At 37.3% G+C, this 18782-nt stretch overlaps 1 protein-coding gene across 4 annotated transcripts in view; it reads right to left on the bottom strand.

Annotated features, from left to right (window-relative positions):
* Window positions 1-18782, bottom strand: part of lratb.1 (lecithin retinol acyltransferase b, tandem duplicate 1) — a 56922-nt gene that overhangs the window by 25234 nt on the left and 12906 nt on the right. For all 4 annotated transcript variants that reach the window (XR_006924148.1, XR_006924147.1, XR_006924149.1 and 1 more), the window contains exons 9-12: window positions 13680-13876; window positions 11462-11526; window positions 10107-10213; window positions 9798-9900 (exon numbers count right to left, since the gene is read on the bottom strand). Coding sequence is in view for 1 of the 4 variants with exons in the window: in XM_046837522.1 (XP_046693478.1) it covers window positions 9798-9900; window positions 10107-10213; window positions 11462-11526; window positions 13680-13876 (472 nt within the window). In the remaining 3 variants the exon portion in view is untranslated. The remainder of the gene's footprint in view (window positions 1-9797; window positions 9901-10106; window positions 10214-11461; window positions 11527-13679; window positions 13877-18782) is intronic.

The raw sequence follows: 18782 nt of genomic DNA, 5'->3' as shown, positions 1-18782 counted from the left end.
GTTCAGTGCAGCAAAAACTTTTTTTAGTTTTATATTTTTATTTCACTAGAAATCTTGAAAAATGTCTCCCAAGAAAATCAGTGATGGTGCTGTGAAAACGAAAGTGAATAGAATTACCATGGAAACCGAGGAGGTTACGAGCGTGATGTGCGTCTCACACACACAATCAACCACTACCTAATGAGTGTTATATTATGTTCACCTTACGGTAATTTGCGGTGTATTTTTTTGTTAAAATAGGCTACAAATAGTGCAGAAATAAGCGATCGAATGAGATCTCAGAACGGATTAAATCACTTTTACATTTATTCTAATGGGGAAAATCAGTTCAAACATACGAGCAAATGGACACGAGCAATTTTCAAGAACGAATTCTGCTCGTACAACGGGGTTTTACTGTAGTATGTGTGTGTAGTATGTATGTGTGTGTTTTGTTGTGTATGTGTGTATTGTAGTATGTATGTATGTATGTATAGCGTGTGTATGTGTGTATTGTAGTATGTATGTATAGGGTGTGTGTGTGTGTGTGTGTGTGTGTTTCTGTGTGTGTGTAGTATGTATAGAGTGTGTGTGTGTGTGTGTTGTATGTGAGTGTGTGTTTTGGTGTGTGTGTGTGTGTGTGTGTATGTATGTATGTATGTATGTGTACCATAATATATATATATAGAGTGTGTGTGTATATGTGTATATTATTATATATATATGTGTGTTGTATGTGTGTGCTTTGTTGTGGGTGTGTATATGTATATTGTTATATGTATGTATAGAGTTTTATGTGTGTGTTTTGATGTGTATATTATAGTATGTAAGTGTGTGTTTTGTTGTGTGTGTGTATGTGTATTGTAGTATGTATGTGTAGAGTGTGTATGTAAGTGTGTGTTTTGTTGTGTGTGTATGTGTATTGTAGTATGTATGTATAGAGTGTGTATGTGTGTATATTATAGTATATTTGTTTAGAGTGTGTATTTTACTGTGTGTGTGTGTGTGTGTGTGTGTGTGTGTGTGTGTGTGTGTGTATACCATAATATGTATATGTAGAGTGTGTTGTATGTGTATTATAGTATGTATGTGTAGTGTGTATGTTTGTAATATAGTATGCATGTGTAGAGTGTGTATGTGAGAGTGTTATACGTGTGTGTATTATAGTATATATGTGTGTTGTATGTGTGTGCTTTGTTGTGGTGTGTATATGTGTATATTATTATATATATGTATAGAGTTGTGTGTGTTTTGATGTGTGTGTATGATGTGTGTATTATAGTATATATATGTGTAGAGTGTGTATGTAAGTGTGTTTTGTTGTGTGTGTATGATGTGTGTATTGTAGTATGTATGTATAGAGTGTGTATGTGTGTATATTATAGTATGTTTGTTTAAGTGTGTATTTTGCTGTGTGTGTGTGTGTGTGTGTGTGTGTGTGTGTGTGTGTGTATATTATAGTATGTATGTATGTATAGAGTGTGTGTGTATATGTGTATTATAGTATGTATGTGTAGTGTGTATGTTTGTAATATAGTATGCATGTGTAGAGTGTGTATGTGAGAGTGTTATACGTGTGTGTATTATAGTATATATATGTGTTGTATGTGTGTGCTTTGTTGTGGTGTGTATATGTATATTGTTATATGTATGTATAGAGTTGTGTGTGTTTTGATGTGTGTGTATGATGTGTGTATTGTAGTATGTATGTAGAGTGTGTATGTAAGTGTGTGTTTTGTTGTGTGTGTATGATGTGTGTATTGTAGTATGTATGTGTAGAGTGTGTATGTGTGTATTATAGTATATATGTGTGTTGTATGTGAGTGTGTGTTTTGTGTGTGTGTGTGTGTGTGCAGAGTGTGTATGTGTGTGTATGTGTGTGTTTTGGTGTGTGTATATGATAGCATGTATGTGTAGAGTGTGTATGAGAGTGTGTGTGTATTGTAGTATGTATGTATAGAGTGTGTATGTGAGTGTTGTGTGTGTGTAAGAGTTAATGTGTAATTGTGTTGTATTGTGAATGTTTTGATGTGTGTTATATGAGTGTTTTGTTGCGTGTGTATTATATGTGTAGAATGGGTGTGTGGTGTGCAGACGCTGTACTCTGTGTGTGTGTGTGTGTGTGTGTGTGTGTGTGTGTGTTGGTATATGTTATATGTTAAGGTATATGTTGTTATTGGGGTAGTAGTTCTGTGTTAGTGTAAGGTATATGTTATTATAGGGGTAGTTCTGTGTTAGTGTAAGGTATATGTTATTATAGGGGTAGTTCTATGTTAGTGTAAGGTATATGTTATTATAGGGGTAGTTCTGTGTTAGTGTAAGGTATATGTTATTATGGGGTAGTTCTATGTTATTGTAAGGTATATGTTATTATAGGGGTAGTTTTATGTTAGTGTAAGGTATATGTTATTATAGGGGTAGTTCTGTGTTAGTGTAAGGTATATGTTATTATAGGGGTAGTTTTATGTTAGTAGAAGGTATATGTTATTATAGGGGTAGTTTTATGTTAGTAGAAGGTATATGTTATTATAGGGGTAGTTCTATGTTATTGTAAGGTATATGTTATTATAGGGGTAGTTTTATGTTAGTGTAAGGTATATGTTATTATAGGGGTAGTTTTATGTTAGTGTAAGGTATATGTTATTATAGGGGTAGTTTTATGTTAGTGTAAGGTATATGTTGTTATTGGGGTAGTTCTGTGTTAGTGTAAGGTATATGTTATTATAGGGGTAGTTTTATGTTAGTAGAAGGTATATGTTATTATAGGGGTAGTTTTATGTTAGTAGAAGGTATATGTTATTATAGGGGTAGTTTTATGTTAGTAGAAGGTATATGTTATTATAGGGGTAGTTCTGTGTTAGTGTAAGGTATATGTTATTATAGGGGTAGTTTTATGTTAGTAGAAGGTATATGTTATTATAGGGGTAGTTTTATGTTAGTAGAAGGTATATGTTGTTATTGGGGTAGTTTTATGTTAGTAGAAGGTATATGTTGTTATAGGGGTAGTTTTATGTTGGTAGAAGGTATATGTTATTATTGGGGTAGTTCTATGTTAGTGTAAGGTATATGTTGTTATGGGGTAGTTTTATGTTAGTAGAAGGTATATGTTATTATAGGGGTAGTTCTATGTTAGTGTAAGGTATATGTTGTTATGGGGTAGTTTTATGTTAGTAGAAGGTATATGTTATTATAGGGGTAGTTCTATGTTAGTGTAAGGTATATATGTTATTATAGGGGTAGTTTTATGTTAGTAGAAGGTATGTGTTATTATAGGGGTAGTTTTATGTTAGTAGAAGGTATATGTTGTTATTGGGGTAGTTTTATGTTAGTAGAAGGTATATGTTGTTATAGGGGTAGTTTTATGTTAGTAGAAGGTATATGTTATTATAGGGGTAGTTTTATGTTAGTGTAAGGTATATGTTGTTATTGGGGTAGTTTTATGTTAGTAGAAGGTATATGTTATTATAGGGGTAGTTCTATGTTAGTGTAAGGTATATGTTATTATAGGGGTAGTTTTATGTTAGTAGAAGGTATATGTTATTATAGGGGTAGTTTTATGTTAGTAGAAGGTATATGTTGTTATTGGGGTAGTTTTATGTTAGTAGAAGGTATATGTTGTTATAGGGGTAGTTTTATGTTGGTAGAAGGTATATGTTATTATAGGGGTAGTTCTATCTTAGTGTAAGGTATATGTTATTATAGGGGTAGTTCTATGTTAGTGTAAGGTATATGTTATTATAGGGGTAGTTTTATGTTAGTAGAAGGTATATGTTGTTATAGGGGTAGTTCTGTGTTAGTGTAAGGTATATGTTATTATAGGGGTAGTTTTATGTTAGTAGAAGGTATATGTTGTTATTGGGGTAGTTTTATGTTAGTAGAAGGTATATGTTGTTATAGGGGTAGTTTTATGTTGGTAGAAGGTATATGTTATTATAGGGTAGTTCTATCTTAGTGTAAGGTATATGTTATTATAGGGGTAGTTCTATGTTAGTGTAAGGTATATGTTATTATAGGGTAGTTTTATGTTAGTAGAAGGTATATGTTGTTATAGGGGTAGTTCTGTGTTAGTGTAAGGTATGTGTTGTTATAGGGGTAGTTTATGTTAGTAGAAGGCATATGTTGTTATAGGGGTAGTTTTATGTTAGTAGAAGGTATATGTTATTATAGGGGTAGTTCTGTGTTAGTGTAAGGTATATGTTATTATAGGGGTAGTTCTATGTTAATGTAAGGTATATGTTATTATAGGGGTAGTTCTGTGTTAGTGTAAGGTATATGTTATTATAGGGGTAGTTTTATGTTAGTAGAAGGTATATGTTATTATAGGGTAGTTCTGTGTTAGTGTAAGGTATATGTTATTATAGGGTAGTTTTATGTTAGTAGAAGGTATATGTTATTATAGGGTAGTTCTATGTTATTGTAAGGTATATGTTATTATAGGGTAGTTTTATGTTAGTGTAAGGTATATGTTATTATAGGGGTAGTTCTATGTTAGTAAGGTATATGTTATTATAGGGGTAGTTTTATGTTAGTAGAAGGTATGTGTTATTATAGGGGTAGTTTATGTTAGTAGAAGGTATATGTTGTTATTAGGGTAGTTTTATGTTAGTAGAAGGTATATGTTGTTATAGGGTAGTTTTATGTTAGTAGAAGGTATATGTTATTATAGGGGTAGTTTTATGTTAGTGTAAGGTATATGTTGTTATTGGGGTAGTTTTATGTTAGTAGAAGGTATATGTTATTATAGGGGTAGTTCTATGTTAGTGTAAGGTATATGTTATTATAGGGGTAGTTTATGTTAGTAGAAGGTATATGTTATTATAGGGGTAGTTTATGTTAGTAGAAGGTATATGTTGTTATTGGGGTAGTTTTATGTTAGTAGAAGGTATATGTTGTTATAGGGGTAGTTTTATGTTGGTAGAAGGTATATGTTATTATAGGGGTAGTTCTATCTTAGTGTAAGGTATATGTTATTATAGGGGTAGTTCTATGTTAGTGTAAGGTATATGTTATTATAGGGTAGTTTTATGTTAGTAGAAGGTATATGTTGTTATAGGGGTAGTTCTGTGTTAGTGTAAGGTATGTGTTGTTATAGGGTAGTTTTATGTTAGTAGAAGGCATATGTTGTTATAGGGGTAGTTTTATGTTAGTAGAAGGTATATGTTATTATAGGGTAGTTCTGTGTTAGTGTAAGGTATATGTTATTATAGGGGTAGTTCTATGTTAATGTAAGGTATATGTTATTATAGGGGTAGTTCTGTGTTAGTGTAAGGTATATGTTATTATAGGGGTAGTTTTATGTTAGTAGAAGGTATATGTTATTATAGGGTAGTTCTGTGTTAGTGTAAGGTATATGTTGTTATTGGGGTAGTTTTATGTTAGTAGAAGGTATATGTTATTATAGGGTAGTTCTATGTTATTGTAAGGTATATGTTATTATAGGGTAGTTTTATGTTAGTGTAAGGTATATGTTATTATAGGGGTAGTTCTATGTTAGTGTAAGGTATATGTTATTATAGGGGTAGTTTTATGTTAGTAGAAGGTATATGTTATTATAGGGGTAGTTTTATGTTAGTAGAAGGTATATGTTATTATAGGGTAGTTTTATGTTAGTAGAAGGTATATGTTGTTATTGGGGTAGTTTTATGTTAGTACAAGGTATATGTTGTTATAGGGGTAGTTTTATGTTGGTAGAAGGTATATGTTATTATAGGGTAGTTCTATCTTAGTGTAAGGTATATGTTATTATAGGGGTAGTTCTATGTTAGTAGAAGGTATATGTTATTATAGGGGTAGTTTTATGTTAGTAGAAGGTATATGTTATTATAGGGGTAGTTCTGTGTTAGTGTAAGGTATATGTTATTATAGGGTAGTTCTATGTTAATGTAAGGTATATGTTATTATAGGGTAGTTCTGTGTTAGTGTAAGGTATATGTTATTATAGGGGTAGTTTTATGTTAGTAGAAGGTATATGTTATTATAGGGTAGTTCTATGTTATTGTAAGGTATATGTTATTATAGGGTAGTTTATGTTAGTGTAAGGTATATGTTATTATAGGGGTAGTTCTATGTAGGTGTAAGGTATATGTTATTATAGGGGTAGTTTTATGTTAGTAGAAGGTATATGTTGTTATTAGGGTAGTTTTATGTTAGTAGAAGGTATATATGTTGTTATAGGGGTAGTTCTGTGTTAGTGTAAGGTATGTGTTGTTATAGGGGTAGTTTTATGTTAGTAGAAGGCATATGTTGTTATAGGGGTAGTTTTATGTTAGTAGAAGGTATATGTTATTATAGGGGTAGTTCTGTGTTAGTGTAAGGTATATGTTATTATAGGGGTAGTTCTATGTTAATGTAAGGTATATGTTATTATAGGGTAGTTCTGTGTTAGTGTAAGGTATATGTTATTATAGGGGTAGTTTTATGTTAGTAGAAGGTATATGTTATTATAGGGGTAGTTCTGTGTTAGTGTAAGGTATATGTTATTATAGGGGTAGTTTTATGTTAGTAGAAGGTATATGTTATTATAGGGTAGTTCTATGTTATTGTAAGGTATATGTTATTATAGGGTAGTTTTATGTTAGTGTAAGGTATATGTTATTATAGGGTAGTTCTATGTTAGTGTAAGGTATATATGTTATTATAGGGTAGTTTTATGTTAGTAGAAGGTATATGTTATTATAGGGTAGTTTTATGTTAGTAGAAGGTATATGTTATTATAGGGTAGTTTTATGTTAGTAGAAGGTATATGTTGTTATTAGGGTAGTTTTATGTTAGTAGAAGGTATATGTTGTTATAGGGGTAGTTTTATGTTGGTAGAAGGTATATGTTATTATAGGGTAGTTCTGTGTTAGTGTAAGGTATATGTTATTATAGGGGTAGTTTTATGTTAGTAGAAGGTATATGTTATTATAGGGTAGTTCTATGTTATTATAAGGTATATGTTATTATAGGGGTAGTTTTATGTTAGTGTAAGGTATATGTTATTATAGGGGTAGTTCTATGTAGGTGTAAGGTATATGTTATTATAGGGGTAGTTTTATGTTAGTAGAAGGTATATATGTTGTTATTGGGGTAGTTTTATGTTAGTGTAAGGTATATGTTATTATAGGGGTAGTTCTATGTTAGTGTAAGGTATATGTTATTATAGGGTAGTTTTATGTTAGTAGAAGGTATATGTTATTATAGGGGTAGTTTTATGTTAGTAGAAGGTATATGTTGTTATTGGGGTAGTTTTATGTTAGTAGAAGGTATATGTTGTTATAGGGGTAGTTTTATGTTGGTAGAAGGTATATGTTATTATAGGGGTAGTTCTATCTTAGTGTAAGGTATATGTTATTATAGGGGTAGTTCTATGTTAGTGTAAGGTATATGTTATTATAGGGGTAGTTCTGTGTTAGTGTAAGGTATATGTTATTATAGGGTAGTTCTATGTTAATGTAAGGTATATGTTATTATAGGGTAGTTCTGTGTTAGTGTAAGGTATATGTTATTATAGGGGTAGTTTTATGTTAGTAGAAGGTATATGTTATTATAGGGTAGTTCTATGTTATTGTAAGGTATATGTTATTATAGGGGTAGTTTTATGTTAGTGTAAGGTATATGTTATTATAGGGGTAGTTCTATGTAGGTGTAAGGTATATGTTATTATAGGGGTAGTTTTATGTTAGTAGAAGGTATATGTTGTTATTGGGGTAGTTTTATGTTAGTAGAAGGTATATGTTATTATAGGGGTAGTTTTATGTTAGTGTAAGGTATATGTTGTTATAGGGGTAGTTTTATGTTAGTGTAAGGTATATGTTGTTATTGGGGTAGTTCTATGTTAGTAGAAGGTATATGTTATTATAGGGGTAGTTTTATGTTAGTGTAAGGTATATGTTGTTATAGGGGTAGTTTTATGTTAGTGTAAGGTATATGTTGTTATTGGGGTAGTTCTATGTTAGTAGAAGGTATATGTTATTATAGGGTAGTTTTATGTTAGTAGAAGGTATATGTTATTATAGGGGTAGTTCTGTGTTAGTGTAAGGTATATGTTATTATAGGGTAGTTCTATGTTAATGTAAGGTATATGTTATTATAGGGGTAGTTCTGTGTTAGTGTAAGGTATATGTTATTATAGGGTAGTTTTATGTTAGTAGAAGGTATATGTTATTATAGGGTAGTTCTATGTTATTGTAAGGTATATGTTATTATAGGGTAGTTTTATGTTAGTGTAAGGTATATGTTATTATAGGGTAGTTCTATGTAGGTGTAAGGTATATATGTTATTATAGGGTAGTTTTATGTTAGTAGAAGGTATATGTTGTTATAGGGGTAGTTTTATGTTAGTAGAAGGTATATATGTTGTTATTGGGGTAGTTTTATGTTAGTGTAAGGTATATGTTATTATAGGGGTAGTTCTATGTTAGTGTAAGGTATATGTTATTATAGGGGTAGTTTTATGTTAGTAGAAGGTATATGTTATTATAGGGGTAGTTTTATGTTAGTAGAAGGTATATGTTGTTATGGGGTAGTTTTATGTTAGTAGAAGGTATATGTTGTTATTAGGGTAGTTTTATGTTAGTAGAAGGTATATGTTATTATAGGGGTAGTTCTATGTTAGTGTAAGGTATATGTTATTATAGGGTAGTTCTATGTTAGTGTAAGGTATATGTTATTATAGGGGTAGTTCTGTGTTAGTGTAAGGTATATGTTATTATAGGGGTAGTTCTATGTTAATGTAAGGTATATGTTATTATAGGGGTAGTTCTGTGTTAGTGTAAGGTATATGTTATTATAGGGTAGTTTTATGTTAGTAGAAGGTATATGTTATTATAGGGTAGTTCTATGTTATTGTAAGGTATATGTTATTATAGGGGTAGTTTTATGTTAGTAAGGTATATGTTATTATAGGGGTAGTTCTATGTAGGTGTAAGGTATATGTTATTATAGGGGTAGTTTTATGTTAGTAAGGTATATGTTATTATAGGGTAGTTTTATGTTAGTAGAAGGTATATGTTATTATAGGGGTAGTTTTATGTTAGTGTAAGGTATATGTTATTATAGGGGTAGTTTTATGTTAGTGTAAGGTATATGTTGTTATTGGGGTAGTTCTATGTTAGTAGAAGGTATATGTTATTATAGGGGTAGTTTTATGTTAGTGTAAGGTATATGTTGTTATAGGGGTAGTTTTATGTTAGTGTAAGGTATATGTTGTTATTGGGGTAGTTCTATGTTAGTAGAAGGTATATGTTATTATAGGGGTAGTTTTATGTTAGTGTAAGGTATATGTTGTTATGGGGTAGTTTTATGTTAGTGTAAGGTATATGTTGTTATTAGGGTAGTTTTATGTTAGTGTAAGGTATATGTTGTTATTGGGGTAGTTCTATGTTAGTAGAAGGTATATGTTATTATAGGGGTAGTTTTATGTTAGTGTAAGGTATATGTTGTTATGGGGTAGTTTTATGTTAGTGTAAGGTATATGTTGTTATTGGGGTAGTTCTATGTTAGTAGAAGGTATATGTTATTATAGGGGTAGTTTTATGTTAGTGTAAGGTATATGTTGTTATAGGGGTAGTTTTATGTTAGTGTAAGGTATATGTTGTTATTGGGGTAGTTCTATGTTAGTAGAAGGTATATGTTATTATAGGGGTAGTTTTATGTTAGTGTAAGGTATATGTTGTTATGGGGTAGTTTTATGTTAGTGTAAGGTATATGTTGTTATTGGGGTAGTTTTATGTTAGTGTAAGGTATATGTTGTTATTGGGGTAGTTCTATGTTAGTATAAGGTATAAGGTATATGTGATGATTAGACAGAGTGCATTGCTGATTAAAGACAGACGTACGGTGTTGAGAGCGTGATGGCCGTATGAATCATCTGCTCCCAGAACCTGAATGTTGACCTCAGTGTAATCATCCAAACCCAGCTGTCTGAACATCCTCCTGGTTCTGAACCCCCCACACACACACACACACACACACACACACACACACACGACAGCGAGTAGAACAGTACGGATGTCAATTTGAGGAGATTTGAAAATGAAAATGTTTTAATGAGCAGTAATGATCAGTATAAACGTGTATTATGGTTTATTTATGATCTGTGTGTTGGTGTTACAAACAGTATAAAGGCAATTGGTGATGTTACTCACCTTTTGATGATGCTCTCCGCGGTCTTTCTGGCTTTCTGTGCAGCTCGGGGGCCGACTATTGGACACACCGCCGTCGCTCGGAAACCATCCTGATACGTGGCACAGACCTCAAAAAGAGAGAATTATAAACACAAAAACAGCCTTCAGCCCCCGAGACGAGAAGAGAACTGTATTATCCACTGCATTACTGCTCACAGAACAGCTCATATATCTTCTAATAGTGGAACCAATGATTATAGAGATGATGATGCTTTAATCACAACAATCCAATTGCAGCTGAATGGTGCTTTAATTGGGGACTTTTCTCTTGATCTCTTTTATCAGTCAACACACAAACACGTAGCAGGGCTCCAGACAAATACATCAAATAAAGAACCATCGCCTCCTACGAGAAAAACAACTGGCAGCAAATTATATTTTAAAGTGGCACACAAAAATGTAGAACACTTCCTTCCAGTCATCCTGTCGTCTGCGCATCTGCCATGTTTTTACAGCATGGCCTGGGAACTGAAGTGATCATGCAGGCGGTGTGGAATTTTATTTTCAGCTCTTTCCATTCTCTTAGACACTGCGATCGCTAACCGTGTTTTCTGTGGCACTTTTCACCATTATGTGATCACAAGCATTCTTATTTTTTTGACTCTCGCCGTGTTTCCTCACTGTGTCTTTTTAAATGATCTGTTCGGGTAATGAAATCAGTTTTCCCCCACAATGTTCCTGCTCACTTTAGAGCAGAAGTCTCAGAACATTTTCTGCATCTTGTGATCAAACCTCAGCCATGAAAACTCTTAAATCTAAAAAGTTTTTTAGTGTCTTTTGGCATTTTTTTATTATTGTTTTCACTGAGATATCTGTCGTTCTCCCTCTCTCGGACACTGGCACAACTGCAGCCTGCTTTGTACTCCAGGCGTGTCATCAGCGGGAGAGATGGACAAAGACGGAGAGATGGACAGAGACGGAGAGATGGACAGAGATGGAGACTGTGTGAAAAAAGTCTGATCAGTTTAGTTTTGACGTGTTTTTTTCTGATGCTGAAAGGTGAGTTTTGCTTGAACTGTCTGGTTATTTTGCCGTTTTAACTCGATGTGATTGTCTAATTCCTCACAGAACACGAACAAAGTCATAACATGCAGATTATTGGGTCATAACGTGTACATTTATATGGTCGCAGGTCTCAGCAAAAATATCACTCGCAAGTTGTAACTGTTTTAGTTGCAGTCTGGAGCTCAACAGAAAACAGAAAAACTCAGACGTGGGGAAACAAATCAGATACGTGTGTTTTTCTGATGATGAGACGTGAACAAATTTCAGACACACGTCACTTTCGTTTTTCATTCCTATTTATTTTTTATTACCTTGTAGTCACCTGATGGTGGAGATCCTTTGGTCCCACCCACTTTCACAGCCCCGCCTTCAACACCTGCAATGACATTAATGATTCCTGATTATTAGTAAGAAGCTGCTGCAGGAGTGTGATGTTCAGAGACGTTGTAAGAAGCTGCTGCAGGAGTGTGATGTTCAGAGACGTTGTAAGAAGCTGCTGCAGGAGTGTGATGTTCAGAGACGTTGTAAGAAGCTGCTGCAGGAGTGTGATGTTCAGAGACGTTGTAAGAAGCTGCTGCAGGAGTGTGATGTTCAGAGACGTAAGAAGCTGCTGCAGGAGTGTGATGTTCAGAGACGTAAGAAGCTGCTGCAGGAGTGTGATGTTCAGAGACGTGAAGCTGCTGCAGGAGTGTGATGTTCAGAGCGTTGTAAGAAGCTGCTGCAGGAGTGTGATGTTCAGAGCGTTGTAAGAAGCTGCTGCAGGAGTGTGATGTTCAGAGACGAAGAAGCTGCTGCAGGAGTGTGATGTTCAGAGACGAAGAAGCTGCTGCAGGAGTGTGATGTTCAGAGACGTTGTAAGAAGCTGCTGCAGGAGTGTGATGTTCAGAGGCGTTGTAAGAAGCTGCTGCAGGAGTGTGATGTTCAGAGACGTTGTAAGAAGCTGCTGCAGGAGTGTGATGTTCAGAGACGTTGTAAGAAGCTGCTGCAGGAGTGTGATGTTCAGAGCGTTGTAAGAAGCTGCTGCAGGAGTGTGATGTTCAGAGACGTTGTAAGAAGCTGCTGCAGGAGTGTGATGTTCAGAGACGTAAGAAGCTGCTGCAGGAGTGTGATGTTCAGAGACGTTGTAAGAAGCTGCTGCAGGAGTGTGATGTTCAGAGACGTTGTAAGAAGCTGCTGCAGGAGTGTGATGTTCAGAGACGTTGTAAGAAGCTGCTGCAGGAGTGTGATGTTCAGAGACGTTGAAGAAGCTGCTGCAGGAGTGTGATGTTCAGAGCGTTGTAAGAAGCTGCTGCAGGAGTGTGATGTTCAGAGACGTAAGAAGCTGCTGCAGGAGTGTGATGTTCAGAGACGTTGTAAGAAGCTGCTGCAGGAGTGTGATGTTCAGAGACGTAAGAAGCTGCTGCAGGAGTGTGATGTTCAGAGACGTAAGAAGCTGCTGCAGGAGTGTGATGTTCAGAGACGTGAAGCTGCTGCAGGAGTGTGATGTTCAGAGCGTTGTAAGAAGCTGCTGCAGGAGTGTGATGTTCAGAGCGTTGTAAGAAGCTGCTGCAGGAGTGTGATGTTCAGAGACGAAGAAGCTGCTGCAGGAGTGTGATGTTCAGAGACGAAGAAGCTGCTGCAGGAGTGTGATGTTCAGAGACGTTGTAAGAAGCTGCTGCAGGAGTGTGATGTTCAGAGGCGTTGTAAGAAGCTGCTGCAGGAGTGTGATGTTCAGAGACGTTGTAAGAAGCTGCTGCAGGAGTGTGATGTTCAGAGACGTTGTAAGAAGCTGCTGCAGGAGTGTGATGTTCAGAGCGTTGTAAGAAGCTGCTGCAGGAGTGTGATGTTCAGAGACGTTGTAAGAAGCTGCTGCAGGAGTGTGATGTTCAGAGACGTAAGAAGCTGCTGCAGGAGTGTGATGTTCAGAGACGTTGTAAGAAGCTGCTGCAGGAGTGTGATGTTCAGAGACGTTGTAAGAAGCTGCTGCAGGAGTGTGATGTTCAGAGACGTTGTAAGAAGCTGCTGCAGGAGTGTGATGTTCAGAGACGTAAGAAGCTGCTGCAGGAGTGTGATGTTCAGAGCGTTGTAAGAAGCTGCTGCAGGAGTGTGATGTTCAGAGACGTAAGAAGCTGCTGCAGGAGTGTGATGTTCAGAGACGTTGTAAGAAGCTGCTGCAGGAGTGTGATGTTCAGAGACGTAAGAAGCTGCTGCAGGAGTGTGATGTTCAGAGACGTTGTAAGAAGCTGCTGCAGGAGTGTGATGTTCAGAGACGTTGTAAGAAGCTGCTGCAGGAGTGTGATGTTCAGAGACGTTGTGAAGCTGCTGCAGGAGTGTGATGTTCAGAGACGTTGTAAGAAGCTGCTGCAGGAGTGTGATGTTCAGAGACGTTGTAAGAAGCTGCTGCAGGAGTGTGATGTTCAGAGACGTTAAAACAGTTCATTGATATTATTTAATAAACTTTACCCCCCTAATAAAGATCAGAAAAAAACATAGAATGATAAAGAAATGCAGAAGAATAATGGATGAAGATTCAATATCACTCTTCTTCACCTGGAATCTCGGTGATGGTGACGTGTGAGAAGTCACATGTGACGTCAGGAAGGAGGTAATGACGAGGATCTCCTATTTCATACACTAACTGCTCCGCTACTGTACCAAAGGACACCAGACCACCAGTTCCAGGAGGTTTAGACAATGTGAAGGAACCATCAGAGGAACATTCCACCACTGGGAAGCCAATGTTATCCCTATAAGAGGAAAAATACTCCATTCTTTGTTATTTTCAACATGTTCTTATTTCTTTCTCTGTTATTTTTACCTTCCTACAAAACAAACATACTAACAAACAGACAACAAAACATTCCTAATAATCAGCAGTACAGAAGGACGTGTGTGTCGCTGTGTGTAATTTGGAATCATTGGGTCACTGTGTCAGGGTTTCTGCAGGTTGCACAAAGTCAGATTGAAAACATTTTAAGGTCTAAAACTGAGATTTGTACATTTCAGAAGTTTAAGACTTTTAAAGCCCCTGTGGAAACCCCGACTGTGTGTAATTGTGTGTGTGAAGTGGATTTAGGCAGGGTGTCCTGCGCAGTCTCCCTGGGGTGTCACGGGTCTTCCACAAAACAAGTAAATAATATAATAATGTGGTAACAAGGAACAAGGCCAAGGAAAAGGCATATGAGGAGCTGTAGGAGAAGTTGGACACTAAGGAAGGAGAAAAGGATTTGTAGCGATTGGCCAGGCAGAGGAACCGAGCTGGGAAGGATGTGCTGCAAGTTAGAGCAATAAAAGGATGGAGATGGAAATGTGTTGACTAGTGAGGAGAGTGTGTTGAGAAGATGGAGGGAGTATTTTGAGCAGCTGATGAACGAGGAAAATGAGAGAGAGAGAAGGTTGGATGATGTGGAGATGTAAAGCAGGAAGTGGATAGGATTAGTAAGGAGGAAGTGAGAGCAGCGATTAAGAGGATGAAGAGTGGAAAGTCGGTTGGACCAGATGACATACCGGTAGAAGCGTGGAGATGTTTAGGAGAGATGCAGTGGAGTTTTTAACCAGATTGTTCAACAAGCTTCTGGAAGGTGAGAAGATGCCTGAGGAAAGGAGAAGGAGTGTGCTGGTACTGATCTGAATAAGGGAGATGTGCAGACCTGCAGTAACTACAGGGAAATTAAGTTGATCAGTCACACCATGAAGTTATGGGAAAGAGTAGTGGAAGCCAGGCTGAGAGAAGAGGTGACCATCTGTGAGCAACAGTATGGTTTCATGCCGAGGAAGATCACCACAGATGCATTATTTGCTTTGAGAATGTTGATGGAGAAGTATAGAGAAGGTCAGAAGGAGCTGCATTGTGTGTTTGTGGATTAAGCGTATGACAGGGTGGAGAGAGGAGTTGTGGTATTGTATGATTAAGTCTGGTGTGTCAGAGAAGTATGTGAGGGTGGTGCAGGACATGTATGAGGACAGTGTGACAGCAGTGAAGTGTGCAGTAGGAACAACAGACTGGTTCAAGGTGGAGGTTGGACTGCATCAAGGATTAGCTCTGAGCCCTTTCCTGTTTGCAGTGGTGATGGACAGGTTGACGGACGAGGTCTGACAGGAGTCTCCATGGACTATGATGCTTGTGGATGATATTGTGATTTGTGGTGAGAGTAGTGAGCAGGTGGAGAAGATCCTGGAGAGGTAGAGGTACACGCTGGAGAAAAGGGGAATGAAAGACAGTAGGAGTAAGACAGAGTACATGTGTGTGAATGAGAGGGAGGGCAGTGGAGTGGTGTGGTTGCAGGGAGAAGAGGTGGAGAAGGTGGAGGAGTTCAGGTACCTGGGGTCAACAATGCAAAGTAATGGAGAGGGTGTTAGAGAAGTAAAGAAAAGAGTGCAGGCAGGGTGGAGTGGGTGGAGAAGAGTGATAGCAGGAGTGATTTGTGATAGAAGAGTATCTGTGAGAGTGAAAGGGAAAGTTTATAGGACTGTGGTGAGACCTGAGATGATGCATGGTTTAGAGACAGTGGCATTGAGTAAAGGAGGTGGAGCTGGAGGTAGCAGAGCTGAAGATGTTGAGATGTTCATTGGGAGTGACGACGATGGACAGGATTAGAAATGAGTTTATTAGAGGGACAGTGCCTGTAGGACGTTTTGGAGACAAGGTGAGGGAGGTGAGATTGAGATGGTTTGGACATGTGCAGAGGAGGAACATGGGGTATATCAGTAGGAGAATGCTGAGGATGGAGACACCAGGAAGGAGGAAAAGAGGAAGATCAAGGAGTAGGTTTATGGATGTGGTGGGGGAAGACATGCAGGTAGTTGGTGTGAAAGAGGCAGATGTAGAGGACAGGGGGGTATGGAGACGGATGATCTGCTGTGGAGACTCCTAATGGGAGAAGCTAAAAGAAAAAGAAGTAGTCATGCTGAATGAAGATGGTTGGGACTTGGAGTGTTGCACCCACTGCCCGTGGAAGTTCCCTCAATCATACACTCAGAAAGGAGAGGCGTGGGCAGTGACGTCACGGCAATAAGGAGAGCTGAACCCAAATTGAAATTACAGAAAAGGTATAAACCCTCAGGAGCCCAATTCAGATAAAGTAAGGAATGAAGAAGAGAGGAAATGTGTAAAAGATAAAGGTGTGTATGCAGCTCTATTACTCATCTCATTCTGAGGATAGTAAAGGATAATGCATTTAATGAAATTGGCTAATAACTGTATAAATTATCATCATGGTTGTCCCCCAAAAAATATATAAAAAAAAAAAAAATCGCACTCTCTATTATATGAAAAATATATGTATGTATACCTAAAATAATTGTGTAAGTATGAAAAAAAAACGCAAAAATGCATTTAGAAACAGTTGAGTTCCCCCTCCCCTTCCTCACAGTGGCCCCCCTTCCTCACAGTTCATCTCACCTTCTCTACACACTCGAGTCAGGTGTGCGGTTCATCTCACCTACTCTACACACACGAGTCAGGTGTGCGGTTCATCTCACCTTCTCTACACACACGAGTCAGATGTGCGGTTCATCTCACCTTCTCTACACACACGAGTCAGGTGTGCGGATAATTTTACCTACTCTACACACACACACACACACACACACACACGAGTCAGGTGTGCGGTTCATCTCACCTTCTCTACACACACGAGTCAGGTGTGCGGTTCATCTCACCTTCTCTACACACTCGAGTCAGGTGTGCGGTTCATCTCACCTACTCTACACACACGAGTCAGGTGTGCGGTTCATCTCACCTTCTCTACACACACGAGTCAGGTGTGCGGTTCATCTCACCTTCTCTACACACACGAGTCAGGTGTGCGGTTCATCTCACCTTCTCTACACACTCGAGTCAGGTGTGCGGTTCATCTCACCTTCTCTACACACACGAGTCAGATGTGCGGTTCATCTCACCTTCTCTACACACACGAGTCAGGTGTGCGGATAATTTTACCTACTCTACACACACACACACACACACACGAGTCAGGTGTGCGGTTCATCTCACCTTCTCTACACACACGAGTCAGGTGTGCGGTTCATCTCACCTTCTCTACACACACACACACACACACGAGTCAGGTGTGTGTTTATCTCACTTACTCTACACACGAGTCAGGTGTGTGTCTGTGACTCAAATAATGTTTAACTCCATTAACTAGGGGATTTTATTCACTTTAAATAAAGCGATTCTCTTTAATGTAGTTGATGCAGACTCATTCATAAATTATTTGCGGCAAAAATGCTGATTACGGTTGTAATTTTCCATGAATCTGCTCTATTAGCGATTAAAATATCACTTATCTAGTGAACGTTAGCTTGTTTACAATAACTTGTAGCATAGTGCTCTGCAGCTAACACTGCAACTAATGTACTAGTGCACTGACACTAATGTACTACTAGTGCACTGCAACTAATGTACTAGTGCACTGCAGCTAACACTGCAACTAATGTACTAGTGCACTGCAGCTAACACTGCAACTAATGTACTAGTGCACTGTACTAGTGCACTGCAACTAATGTACTAGTGCACTGCAACTAACACTGCAACTAATGTACTAGTGCACTGCAGCTAACACTGCAACTAATGTACTAGTGCACTGCAGCTAACACTGCAAGTAATGTACTAGTGCACTGCAACTAATATACTAGTGCACTGCAGCTAACACTGCAACTAATGTACTAGTGCACTGCAGCTAACACTGCAACTAATGTAATAGTGCACTGCAGCTAACACTGCAACTAATGTACTAGTGCACTGCAGCTAACACTGCAACTAATGTACTAGTGCACTGCAGCTAATGTACTATTGCACTGCAACCAACACTGCAACTAATGTACTAGTGCACTGCAGCTAACACGGCAACTAATGTACTAGTGCACTGCAGCTAACACTGCAACTTATGTACTAGTGCACTGCAGCTAACACTGCAACTATGTACTAGTGCACTGCAGCTAACACTGCAACTAATGTACTAGTGCACTGCAGCTAACACTGCAATTAATGTACAAGTGCACTTCAGCTAACACTGCAGCTAATGTACTAGTGCACTGCAGCTAACACTGCAACTAATGTACTAGTGCACTGCAACTAACACTGCAACTAATGTACTAGTGCACTGCAACTAATGTACTAGTGCACTGCAGCTAACACTGCAATTAATGTACTAGTGCACTGTAACTAACATTGCAACTAATGTACTAGTGCACTGCAACTAATGTACTAGTGCACTGCAGCTAACACGCCAAAGCCGTTTCACATGCAGTGTTTTATTTGGGGTGACTTGGTATAATATTCATTTAACATTAACACACAATTAGCATATTGTTTAGTTGTGCATTTATTAAATGAGCACTGTGCTACATCCGAACTGACCCCACTGTATTTTTTGTATAATCAATTTCTATTCTGTTCTTAAGTGTCTTAATAAATTTTAAATTACATTTTAAACCTTCTTTTAATTACTTGTTTTTATTGTTGTGATTATTTTTTTTATGATAGTTTTACTTTGTTTATGTAAAGCAGTTTGAATTACCATTGTAACTGATGCAGTCACTATGCTACAATAACAATGATAGAAACAGAGTTTTTCACTGTGGGGACACTGTCTCTTTATACTGTAAGTACAATTTGACTATTATTTGTCCCCCTTCAAAAATTGCTCA

The sequence above is a fragment of the Silurus meridionalis genome, chromosome 24, assembly GCF_014805685.1.
Source record: "Silurus meridionalis isolate SWU-2019-XX chromosome 24, ASM1480568v1, whole genome shotgun sequence".
Taxonomy (NCBI): domain Eukaryota; kingdom Metazoa; phylum Chordata; class Actinopteri; order Siluriformes; family Siluridae; genus Silurus; species Silurus meridionalis.
The sequence above is the reverse complement of the archived record's forward strand: the minus strand, read 5'-3'. Positions and strand labels throughout refer to the sequence as shown.